This window comes from Bos grunniens, chromosome 26 (genome assembly GCF_055505025.1).
Source record: "Bos grunniens cultivar Pamir isolate PY7600 chromosome 26, Bosgru_T2T1.0, whole genome shotgun sequence".
In the NCBI taxonomy this organism is placed as follows: Eukaryota; Metazoa; Chordata; class Mammalia; order Artiodactyla; family Bovidae; genus Bos; species Bos grunniens.
The window spans coordinates 39,714,025-39,726,850 of NC_141190.1; the positions used below are offsets into that span (position 1 = coordinate 39,714,025).

General features: G+C 44.4%; 1 protein-coding gene across 7 annotated transcripts in view; it reads right to left on the minus strand.

Moving 5' to 3' along the window:
* The window catches only part of MCMBP (minichromosome maintenance complex binding protein), a 39,693-nt gene extending 27,213 nt beyond the window's left edge, over positions 1–12,480 (minus strand). For 3 of the 7 annotated variants that reach the window (XM_086378665.1, XM_086378666.1, XM_086378664.1), the window contains exon 1: positions 12,123–12,480. In XM_086378665.1, coding sequence (XP_086234791.1) covers positions 12,123–12,180 — 58 coding nt within the window. In that variant the 5' untranslated portion in view covers positions 12,181–12,480. Of the gene's footprint in view, positions 1–10,054; positions 10,174–12,122 lie in introns of all 7 variants that reach the window. The other 4 variants (XM_086378663.1, XM_086378661.1, XM_086378662.1 and 1 more) reach the window with 3 other exon arrangements.
* Between the last annotated feature and the right edge of the window lie 346 nt (positions 12,481–12,826).

Here is a 12,826-nt window from a genome sequence, read left to right on the forward strand (position 1 = left end):
AAGGAAGATGAGACCAAACAGATCACAGAGTTTTCAATGCCAGGCTACAGATCCACTCTCTGTTCATCAACAATTCACCTTTACATTCCCAGGCTCTAGCAAGCGCCTGGGACACAGCTACTAGAGTCAGAGAAATAAACATTAAATAGACAAAACACTGAGAAAAATAAGCTGTTTCGCAAGACTAGCACCCATTTCCCCTTTTTCTAGCAACAGTGCCTCTTCTGAGGAGGAACCACAGCACCCTCACTCTCAGCCCCGGGGCGGACCTGACGGAGGCCTCACAGAAGTTCTAATGATCAGGTTAGGGGGGCCTCAGTCAAGGACAACCCCGGGTATAAGGCTCAGCAGCTGGGTCCAACAAATCCCAGAGCTGCCTGTGGCCACAATGACAGAGGTCTGTCTGAAAACGAAGCCATCCCAGGGGAAAGTGGAGTAGAGAGCCTGATTTCTGAAGTATTTGGCTGTAGTTGAGCCAGACGTTAGCCCACTCTGGAACTGTTACCTCAAACAATGTGTTCATCTTCCTCGGTTTAAGCAGAATCGACCTGGGCCACGGGCAACCGAGAATCCTGCTGAGCACATATATATCACTATCATCTTTCTCACGAATTCCCTGCCATCTGAACGTGGGCACCCCTGCACTCTCTTGCCCTAGTTTAAGTGGTCAGAGGAACTGAGGAACAAAAGACAGACACACTTTTACACTCTCACCAACAGCCTATGAGAGGTCCAATGCTCTGCCTCAATACTTCATCTGGTCAATCTTTTCAATACGCATCATATACCAAATTAATGTTTTTGTTTCTAGTGTGACATAGACATCAAGGCTCATTTTTTTCCAGAAAGATATCTATTTGTTCCAGCCTTATTTAAAAGACTTTCTAGCGGTAAACTGCTTTGGCAAACAGAGTAACAATTAACTGTCACACAATTACCAATGAGAAAACATGCCACAAAACCATGGTCAAAGATGAGGAACTTCACTCATACACTGTCAATCTTTCCTCCTATAGAATTAGCAAACTTGCATGGGTCCAAGTCCATCACTGATGAGAAACAGATGCTGTAAGTGGGGAAAGTCTTCTCGCTGGCCCTCAGCAGCAACAGATGGGATTTTTTTGCTGTGGTACTACTGTCAAACTCAACTCCTGTTTTTGTTACTGTATTCTGTTAACCTGGTAAGAGTTGTCTATCCTTATGCCAATACCATATTGTCTTAATCACTATAGACTGATAGCGAGTCTTAAAATTAGGTAGTGATGTTCTTCATCTTTGCTTTCAAGTTTGTCTTGATTATTCTAGACTCTCAACATTTCTAAGTAATTCTGAGGAACACTTGAAAACGACTGCTGAAATTTCTATCAGATTATATTTTGATGTTTAAATTTCAATTTGATTATATACTGCATATATAGATTTGAGGAGAACTAAGATGTAAGTCCCTTGGACTGCAGGGAGATCCAATCAGTCCATCCTAAAGGAGACTAGTCCCGGGTGTTCATTGGAAGGACTGATGCTGGAGCTGAAACTCCAATACTTTGGCCACCTCATGCGAAAGACCCTGATGCTGGGAGGGACTGCGGGCAGGAGGAGAAGGGAACGACAGAGGATGAGATGGCTGGATGGCATCACCGACTCGACGGACATGAGTTTGGGTGAACCCCAGGAGTTTGTGATGGACAGGAAGGCCTGGTGTGCTACGATTCATGGGGTTGCAAAGAGTCAGACACGACTGAGCGACTGAACTGAACTGAAGATGTAGAAAGAAACCGACCTGCTGTTGCTGACTTTGAAAACCGAAGGGGCCGCAACACAAGAAATCAGCCCAACTCTAGAAGCAGTAAAAAAGGCAAGGAGATAAGAGTATCCCCTAGAGGCTGCAGAAAGGAGGGCAGACCTATGGACAACTTGACTTTATCCCAGTGACACCCACATCAGACTTCTGGCCTCCAGAACTGTAAGAGAATACATTTGTATAACAAACGCTGGAGACGGTGTGGAGAAAAGGGAGCCCTCTTAGACTGTTGGTGGGAATGTTAAGTTGGTGTAGCCACTATGGAAAACAGTTAGGAGGTTTTTTAAAAAAAAAAAACTAAAAATTAGAGTTGCCACATAAACCAGCAATCCCACTCCTGGGCATATACTGGGACAAACCTACAGTTCAAAAAGATACAGTATCCTGTGACAAATCATAATGGAAAAGAATATTAAAAATATATATATTATGTATATAACTGAATCATTTTCCTATACAGCAGAAATTAACACAACACTGTAAACCAACCATATTACAATAAAAAAATAAATTTATGTTGTTTTAAGCAATTAAATTTGTGGTAATTATTACAGCAGAAATCGGAAATTAATAGTGTATTTTTTAAAGAACTGGTCTATTGCATCCAAGCTGTTGAATTTATACCTAGAGCTGTTTGTGTCACACTCTCCCTGTCTGTACTGCCCTTTCACATGTCTCCAATGGTACCTGCTCTTTCAAAACAGTACAGCAACTCTGGAACGCAGTTTGGCAGTTTCATACAGGGGCTTCCCAGGTGGCGCTAGTGATAAAGAACCCGCCTTCCAATGCAGGAGGCACAGAGACACAGGTTCAATCCCTGAGCCAGGAAGATCCTCTGGAGGAGGACATGGCAAAAAAAAAAAAGGATTATCTTATTATTACCATTTTACAGATGGTAAAATCCAGGTAAAGAAAGGTTAATTGACATGTTCACCCTCAAGGTTAGGAAGTGGGAGGGGCCAAGCAGTGACCCACTACAGAAGTGCTAAAAAAAAAAAAAGGATTATCTTATTATTCCCATTTTACAGATGGTAAAATCCAGGTAAAGAAAGGTTAATTGACATGTTCACCCCCAAGGTTAGGAAGTGGGAGGGGCCAAGCAGTGACCCACTACAGAAGTGCTAAAAAAAAAAGAGGATTATCTTATTATTCCCATTTTACAGATGGTAAAATCCAGGTAAAGAAAGGTTAATTGACATGTTCACCCCCAAGGTTAGGAAGTGGGAGGGCCAAGCAGCGAACCACTACAGAGGCTAAGAGTGGTCTAGCCTAAGCACTAGCAATAGGAGATACCTTTGCTGCAGAGAATCTAAAAATAATAAAACCAACTAAAATCCATTCCACTTCTACCATCACTATGAATTAACCATTCTAAACAATGTCAGTGATAAACTATTTTTCCTTTGAAAATCTTCTGCTGGTATAAATCCTAAACAACTGTTGACTACTGCTGAGTTTTAACACAGACTTCCCCAGTGGCTCAGATGGTAAAGAATCTGCCCACAACGCAGGAGACCCAAATTCGATCCCTGGGTCGGGAAGATCCCCTGGGGAAGGGAATGGCTGCCCACTCCAGTATTCTTGCCTGGAGAATTCCACAGACAGAGAAGCCTGGACAGCCTACAGTCCACAGGGCTGCAATTACTACATTTTTACTATTTACCCTTTAATAAATATTTCATTAGACACAGGAGTTTATTTGAAGAACCTCTGTTACATTTTGTGACCCCATGGACGGGCTCCTCTGTCCTTCACTATCTCCCAGAATTTGCTCAAAATTCATGTACACTGAGTTGGTGATGCTATCTAACTACCCCATCCTCTGTTATATACTTAGCTCCCAAAACAGACTCAGCCACATGCATTTGTCTGGACAGTAAATTTCTCAGTGGTACGTGTGTGCATGCCCAGTCATGGCTGACCCTTTGCGACCCCAGGGACTGTAGCCTGCCAGGCTCCTCTGCCTGTGTAAATTTTCCAGACAAGAATACTGGAGTGGGTAGCCATTTCCTTCTCCAGGGGACCTTCCCAACTGAGGGCTTAAACCTGCATCTCCTGCATTGGCAGACGGATTCTGTACCACTGAGCCACCTGGGAAGCCCTCTAAGTGATACAGAATAGTCCAAACTTGGTTAGAGCAGTGAGCATCCCCCAAGCCCTATGGTACTCTAGAGTCCTACAGGTATACGAAAGATTTTAAATAAACAAACAATAACCCAGTGACTGTAAAGATGAAGGAGAACTTGAATTACTTCAATTCTATCTTCCATGGGACAACTTGAACAACTTTTTGTGTTTAACATTTTAAGCAGTGAAACAGTATGAAGTGAGAGGTGCAGTTGGTGCAAATTTTGCTCGTAAGTGAACATTTTACTGAATTTGAATCGTATCTTAATATAGAAATATATCCTTCTTAAGGGCTTGCTTCCCTGGTAGCTCACCTGGTAAAGAATCCACCTGCAATGCAGGAGACCCCGGCTGATTCCTGGGTTGCAAAGATACCCTGCAGAAGGGATACCCACTCCACCCTGGTGGCCCAGACCGTAAAGAATCTGCCTGCAATGTGGGAAACCCGGGTTCGATCCCTGGGTCAGGAAGATCCCCTGGAGGAGGGCATGGCAACCCACTCCAGTATTCTTGCTTGGACAATCCCCATGGACAGAGGAGCCTGGTGGGCTACAGTCCATGGGGTCGCAAAGAGTCAGACATCACTGGGCAATTAAGCATAGCACATTTTCTTAAACAGCTATTTGTTTTATAGTAAAGAATGAATCAATAAAATATCAGTAACATCAGTGGAAAGATTTCTAGTTTGTGTCTTTTGTAGATGTTTCAGTTTTATCAAAATTCATTTATAATTAAACTGTTTATATAAAATATTATTATATTGAATAACTAAAAGACCAAAATTCAAACGATTTAGTAGGTATAAACACTATTCAGTAAATAGTTTAGCTTTTTGTCTATAGAAACGTGTTACTCTTAATACAAAAAATTCATTAATTATACAATTAATACAAGATTATTCAAATCTAAAGTGTGGTACCTGTACCAACATGAAACAATGTCGTCATAACAGAACTCAACCACCACAAAAAAATTCTAAAATAAGCAGGGTTGAGGAAGAAGTTGATAGAAGCAATGTCTAGATTGAAATATGTAATTACCTTAAACACTGCACATAGCTTCATTTCATGATTATTACTGAAAATAATTATATAGTATAAAGAAACGAAGTATTAAAAAATGATTAGAGCTAAATGCCCTGGGTATGGCCCTGTAGCTAAGCAGCAGTTTGGCTTTAGAATCTGAAATCTTTACTATTCTCTATTACCCAAAGAACTAAATGCACTACAGATTCAATGCAATCCCCACCATAATGCCAACTGCCTTTTTTGCAGCAATGACAGATTCTAAATTCATATGGAAATACAAGGGATTCTGAAGAGTCAAAACAATCTTTAAAAAAAAGAATGAGGACAAAGTTGGAGGACTCATGCTTCATCATTTTAAAACTTGCTACAAAGTTACAGTAATCAACACAACACAGTACTGGCAGAAGGGTAAGCATACAGAGCAACAGAATGGAACTGAGAGTTCAGAAATAACGCTATACATCAATGGTCAACTGATACACACACAGACACACACACAGTTAAAAAAAAAAAAAGCTGCCAAACTGAATCAGTGGGGAAAGAATAGTCTTTTTTAACAAAAAGTGCTGGGGGAGCTTCCAGGATGGTGGAGGCAAGCACGTGCTCAGAAGGCAGCACAGCGAAGTTCCCTGCAGACAGAAGCTGCCCACAAGCGACCCTACCAGACCTTGCCCTACGCTCCTTTTCATCTGAGTACTTTATGAGATGCTTCAAAATAAACGGGCAGATGTTCAAACACACATACACAAGGTGCTGTGACAACTAGATGTGCACATGCAAAAGAAGGAATTTGAATCCCGACCTCATACCATCATCCACAAAAATTACTTCAAAATGGATCCAAGACCTAAATGTAAGGAGCTAAACCTACAAAATTCTAAGAAAGAACACAGATATATATCTTTGTGACCTTGCATCAGACAATGGTTTCTTAAATATGGTACCAAAAGCATAAGCAACTAAAGGAAAAAGAAATTGGACATCATCAAAATGAAAAATCTACATCAGAAGATGTTATCAAGAAAGCGAAAAGGCAATTTATACAACAGGTGAAAATATTTCTAAAACATATATCTGATAAGGGTCTAATATACAGAATATATAAAGAACCCTTATAATGCAACAATACAAGCAAAACCCCAATTTAAAAATCTGCAAAAGGGAATTCCCTGGAGGTGCAGTGGTTAGGATTCTGGGCTTTCACTGCCAAGGGCATGGGTTCAATCCCTGGTCAGGGAACTAAGATTTGGGAAAAGCTGCATGGTGTGGTCAAAAAATAAAAATCTGCAAAGAATTTGAAAAGTTGTTTCTCCAAATGAGATATACAAAAGGTCTATATGCATGTGAACAGATACAATATACTATTACATTACAGTAATGCAAACTGAAATCATAATGAGATATCACTTCACCCCCATTAGGATGGCTATTATTAAGACGCTGAAGTGGACTGGAGAAACTGGAACCCTCATACTTTGCTGGTGGAAGCATAAAATGGTGCCAATACTTTGGGGAAAGTTCTAACATGAAATTACCACATGGCCCAGCAATCACACGCAGAGGCATATACCCAAGAGAACTGAAAACATGTATTCACACAAAAACCATGTGTATTCATAGCAGCACTACTCACAACAGCCAAGTGTCCACCTATGGAGAAATGGATAAACCACACATGGCATATTCACGCTATGGAGCACTGTTTGCAGTCGCGGAAAGGAATGTAGTACTGACACACGCTACAACACGGATGAACCTTGACGACATTATGCCAAGTTAAAGAAACCAGACACAAGAGGCCAGAAGTTGCATGATCCCATTTATATGAAATGTCCAGACTGGGTAAACCATGGACAGAAGTCCTCGAGTGGTTTTAAGAGGATGGTGGATGGGGCAATCGGGAGCGACTGCTAACACATACGGGCTTCTTTCTGGGGTAACAGTAACAATGTGCTGATGGCTGCACGTTCACAATGAATAAACTGAAAACCACTGAACTGTACATTTTTAAACGGTGAATTTTATGTTATATCTCAATGCAAAAAAAAAAAAGAACTATAATCAGAAACAGTTAAAGAAGTGGGACCCTCAGTGGGAGAAAAGCAGCACACGCTTACTCATTTTATACTGTAACACTGTTTTTTTAACCATATGCAAGTTATTATTCAATAATTTAAAAATTCATATACATACACATGTATGTATCTATACATATGCATGTGTGTGTGTGTGTCTGCTGCTGCTGCTGCTAAGTCACTTCAGTGGTGTCCGACTCTATGCGACCCCACAGACGGCAGCCCACCAGGCTCCGCCATCCCTGGGATTCTCCAGCCAAGAACACTGGAGTGGGCTGCCATTTCCTTCCATGTGTGTATATATACATGCCTTTTGCCATGGCTCGCCAATCCATTCCTCCCTGAGAACTTCCCCCAGTGGGGAGGTGTGAGCCTCAATAGTTATGACCATCCATTACATAACACTGCCCTGGCAGTGGCTGACTGGCCCCTGAGTGAACCACTGACTCCATGCTGGGCCAATCAGATCCTCTAACCCTAAAATCTGGGATTAAGATAAAGATGCTGGAACTTCTCTGGTGGTTCATCTGCTAAGACTCTGCCCTCCCCATACAGGGTGCCCAGGTTTGAACCCTGGTCAGGGAACTAGATCCCACATGCCTCAGCTGAAGACTTGCATGCCGAAACAAATACTGAAGGTCCTACATGCTGCAACTGAGAGCAGGCATAGCCAAAAAAATATTTTTTGAAAAAATAAAGATGCTAGGTCAAGCAGGTTGGAACTGACAAGTGAAACTGGGAGCCCTGGACTAGAGAAAGGTAAAGTTTGTGCGCAAAAATGAACATAGCCTAGGGGAGAAAACTGAGATGTGCTGCTTGGTTGGATTTCTGCTAGCTTTCCAATTTCACTCAGTAGTCTCCTGGGTTATCAAACCACTTGCCCTGCCTTTGGGTTCTACAGCCTTAAAATAAATTACTTTTTTTTCAATGGCCTAACAGGGGCCTGAATATTCACTGGAAGGACTGATGCTGAAGCTGAAACTCCAATACTTTGCCCACCTGATGTGAAGAACTGACTCATTTGAAAAGACCCTGATGCTGGGAAAGACTGAAGGTGGGAGGAGAAGGGGATGACAGAGGATGAGATGGCTGGATGGCATCACTGACTAATGGACATGAGTTTGAGTAAGGTTCGGGAGTTGGTGATGGACAGGGAAGCCTGGCGTGCTGCAGTCCATGGGGCTGCAGAGTTGGACACGACTGAGCGACTGAACAAGGGCCAGGTGGCAGGGAGGTCCAAGGTGGGCACAGACAAAGAGGAATGAATCACGGTGACAGCAAAACATCAGACAGACTTTTAGATGATTTTACTATTGCTTTAAATTCTCTAAAATGCTAGTGATAAGATACTACTCCCTTCTCTCCTCCACACATCAGTGACCTTTTTCTTCTAAGAGCTAGTCTAATTCTCGTTCTGTTAGATATGACCAAAGTGCCTTGAATATAACTGAAACTAACGATCTTGACCCAACCAACAATCTGAACATAAAGAAATCTATGTTGATAAGCATTCCTACTTATTCTGAAATTAAAGCAGTTATTAATTCAAGTGAAAAAAAATTTTTTTTAAAATAAAAAACAGATTGAAAGAAAAAAGTATACAAAACTTTTTTTTTTTCTCTCTCTCATTTACAACGCCTGCTTCTGTTTAAGGGAAGCAAGTTGTTACAGGTTACTAATGAACAATCACTGCGGGGACCAAGCCATCAGCATTATGCACATACTCAAGCTCAATATGAGCTTCCCCGGTGGCTCAGACTGTAAAGAATGCGCCTGCAATGCAGGAGACTGGGGTTTGATCCCTGGGTTGGGAAGTTGCCCTGGAGAAGGAAACAGCAACCCACTCCAGAATCCCATGAACAGAGGAGCCTGGTGGGCTACAGTCCATGAAGTCGCAGAGTTGGACACGACTGAGCAATTAACACACACACACACACACACACAGCTCAATAAAGTATTTCTAAATCTTAAGTCTATGGACCTCAATGTTCTGCATATAAAATCTTTTAGAAACTGGAATAGAAACAGAAAAAGCATTTTATGAAAGCTTACAGGGAAAAATTTACATACAAACAATCGTAATATGGCAGATACAAATTCAAAATACGCACTGGTTCACAAAGATGAATTATGATTCATATAGTTGTGATTGTGGTCACTAACACAATTTCCAAGTTTCTTATTTGAACCAAGAAAAAAGAATTAGGATTTGCATGTGAAAGTAACTCATACCTGGTATGATCATATTCTCTGAACCAATATAATGTCCACCAAGACTGTTTTTAGTTAAGTTTGTGGTGACAGTAACCACCCCAGTTTACACCATTTCTGACTGATTAATCAGTCTTTTCACTGCCTCTGCTCAACAAACATTCACAGAGCACTCTTTTTAAAAAAATCTTATTTTAGTTTTTGGCTGAGGAGCATGTGGGATCTTGGTCCCCTAACCAGGGATTGAACCTGTGCCCTGGACATTGCAACTGCGGAGCTTTAACCACTGGACCACCAGAAAATCCCTCATGGAGCATTTTCGACGTACAGGTATATTCTAGGCAAATAAAACAGATACACATCCTAAAACCCCCAGGATTAAAACATAGCCAAGGAACCCAGGAAACAAGTGATTTCAACAACATGCTTTACAAGTTAATTTTCAGGCTTCATAGGATCCTATAATTACATGCAGCAGAAGTTACCTAACTCAGGTTCCCAAAGAAGAGTAAGATTTAGCCAGGAAAACAGAAGTGGGAGAGGAAGTCGTGACCAGACAAACGGAACAGCCTATGCAGAAAGCCGAGTGGCATGGTTTAGGATCAGAGAACTGGAAGAAGGTTCAGTGTGAGGGGGAATACAGTGATGAGGTCTGAGAGCTGGGCAATGTGCCTGCCCAGTTGTGTCTGACTTTTTGCGACCCTATGGACTGCAGACCGCCAGCCTTCTTGGTCCACGGGATTTTGCCAGGAAGAATACCGGAGTGGGGTTGCCATTTCCTTCTCCAAGGGATGTTCCTGATCCCAGGATCGAACCTTCGTCTCCAGGGTCGCCTGCATCACAGGTGAATTCTTTACCACTGAGACACCAGAGCTTGGCAGGGGCGGGGCCAAAACGCCTCATAAACCACAAAAGATGAGTATTATTTTTCTCTCTGGGGGAAAAATGGATTTAAAACAATTTCCTATTAGACCAAAGAGTCTACAAGTTTAACACCTCACTTCTCACACAAACATACCTGTAATGTTGTTATTATAAAGCTATCCAATGCCATATATTCACAGTGATAGGAAAATATAGCAAAAATATGCATTATACATCAAAGCAGCTTCTACAAAAATATCATGACTATAAGACAGGATTAGTTTCTTCTCTGCAAGACACAACCTGTATGAGAATAAGACATTCTAGAGGAAAAACACATCAACAAGGTCCAGGTCACCAACAATACACAAACTTCACAAAATACTGTACAGCCAGAGTTTTATATCCAAATTACACCTATTATACTATAATGAGTTGTTTGCCTCTTAGGGTCCTACAAGCAGGAGACAAAATCTGACACAAACAGATTCAAATATATACCAAATATAAAACCATCTCATTTATCCAGCCAGACTAGGACACGGATATTTCTCATAAATTTTCTAAACATCAATTAAGCACCGAAACTTACTTACTTTTGAATGATTTTCCCTAAAAAACGTCTCTGTGTCTGCACCCTCTTAAACCTACTGTGCAATTTAATCTTCACTCCGCATTTTAAGGCCATTATTTCGGAAAACAATTATGGGTTCTAGTATTCATTATGAGCATCAATTACTAGGATTTAGTAGAGAGACATACGCCCCTTTTTGAAAAGGGCCCTGGATGGATATACAGGGATTAAAAAAATTTTTTTAAAACACTATATACGTAGTTTGAAATTTCTCCTTTAATAGGTTGTCAGTGTTCACTAACTACAATCTGGATGCCTACCCAGGGCTTTTCCTAATTTGCTGCCTTTAGTTTCAGCCTGGGAAACCAGAAAACTGAACAAGTTCAAATCACAAGGAAAACGAATCAAGAGTTGCTGAGTGAGCCTTTCCTGCAAGAAATGCATTTTCTGGCATCCGTTTTGGCTGCTGGGGACTACTTAGCTTCTTAATAAGAGTTCACACTAATATTCCACAAGGTCTTAAGTGAGGAAGGCCACTTTACAAGTTCAAGTTACCTCCTGACAAGTCAGGTGTTCTGATCTTACACACTGATTCCTGGTTGGGTTTGCCTCCACCACTCCTAAGTGCAAAAGACATGCGGGGTGGGGCCAAAATGCCTAGTGAACGGCAACCAGACCTAAATTTTCCTTACTGTACCCTACCCGAAAAGTGTCATTAACCATGACTGCAAGTGCAATTTCCTGAGCTTGCCTGCCACATGCTAAGCTCTTTCCATGCAGGAACGCATCTGAGTTCGTTCACCATTTCTTGCAAGCTCTGGCCCAAGAGGAGATGGGGAGACGAGACAGGTTTTAAAGGTGTCCTAACGGAAAAAATCTAAGTTATCACACTAAATCTTATCTCGAAAATAGAAGATGTGTGTAATACGGGAGTTACAGCCAACTTCTGCAGCGAGCGAGCAAGCAAGAGAGCACTCCCCCCACACACCGGAAGTTTTGAAATGTCCTGCGGGCTTCCCATAGGCAAAGTGCTTTTCGCTACAGCCCATCTCTGCGGGTCCTCCCGAAAGCTTCGAGGACCCCCAACCTCAGAGTCCGGCCGCACGCGGGGCTCGGGGGCCGCCCGCGGGGCCACGAAAGGGGAAGCGAGGCCGTCAGTCACGGCCGGCCGCCGGCTCCTGGCGGCGTAACCTTGGCCGCTCGCGAGTCGCGAATCGGGCAGGTGGGAGGCACCTGCGGCCCGGGCCCGGGCAGCCGCGGCCCGGAGTCTCCGGGCGGGAGGGGGTTGCCAAGAGCCGGCGGCGCAGGCCCGGCTGACCGTCTCGGCCGCTCGAGCCCTCGAGGCGGCCCCGCCTGGGCGCCGCGCGGCAGGGTCCGGGCCCCGGGGGCTCGGTGAACTCGGCGGCCCGCCCGGCCCCCGCCCGCCCCCCGGCGCCGCCACTCACCGAAGAAGCCCTGCACGATGCCCAGCGGGTGGCTGAGCCAATCCTCCCCACAGGGCATCTCGCCGACGGGCCGGAGCCGGCGCGGCCCGGGCGTCCCGCGCGCCTCTGCTCCTCGTCGGGGGCTCGGCCGCTCCTCGCCCGCGCCCTCCCACGCAGGGGAAGCCTCGCGGCACGGGCCGCCCGGCCTCCCCGCGCCTCAGGGAACGGCGGCGGCGGCGGCGGCTGTGAGGCGCTGCCGGCGACTGGCAGGCGGCGCGTGCGGGCCCCCAGCCTCCACTTCGCACAATGGCGGGAAATAGGCGCCGCCGCCGCCGACCGCGCTGCCGGCGACCTGGGTGGAGCTCGTGCGGGGAGGGGCAGCGGGAGCGCGCGGCGCGGCCCCGCGGCGGGGAGGCGGGGCGGCCTTGCTCCGGGGAGGGGGGCGGGGCTCGGCGGGGCGGGGCCGCGGCGGCGACGCGGCGGCAGGGCGGTCGCCATCTTGGAGACGGGCGAGGGAAAGCAGGGTTGGCCTCGCGAGTATGCCGCGTGGTTTCTTGAGGGCTGCATTTTGCTAGGTGTCCCTCTGCAGACTCGGAAGGAGAAATTCCCGAAGTGTGGTTTGTCTGTTTATAGTGGCGAGGCCTTGCGCAGGTTGGAGACCTCAACAGTCCAAAAGCACAAGCGCAAAGAGACCTCAAAGTTATCTCTGGGCAAAATTAGAAGGT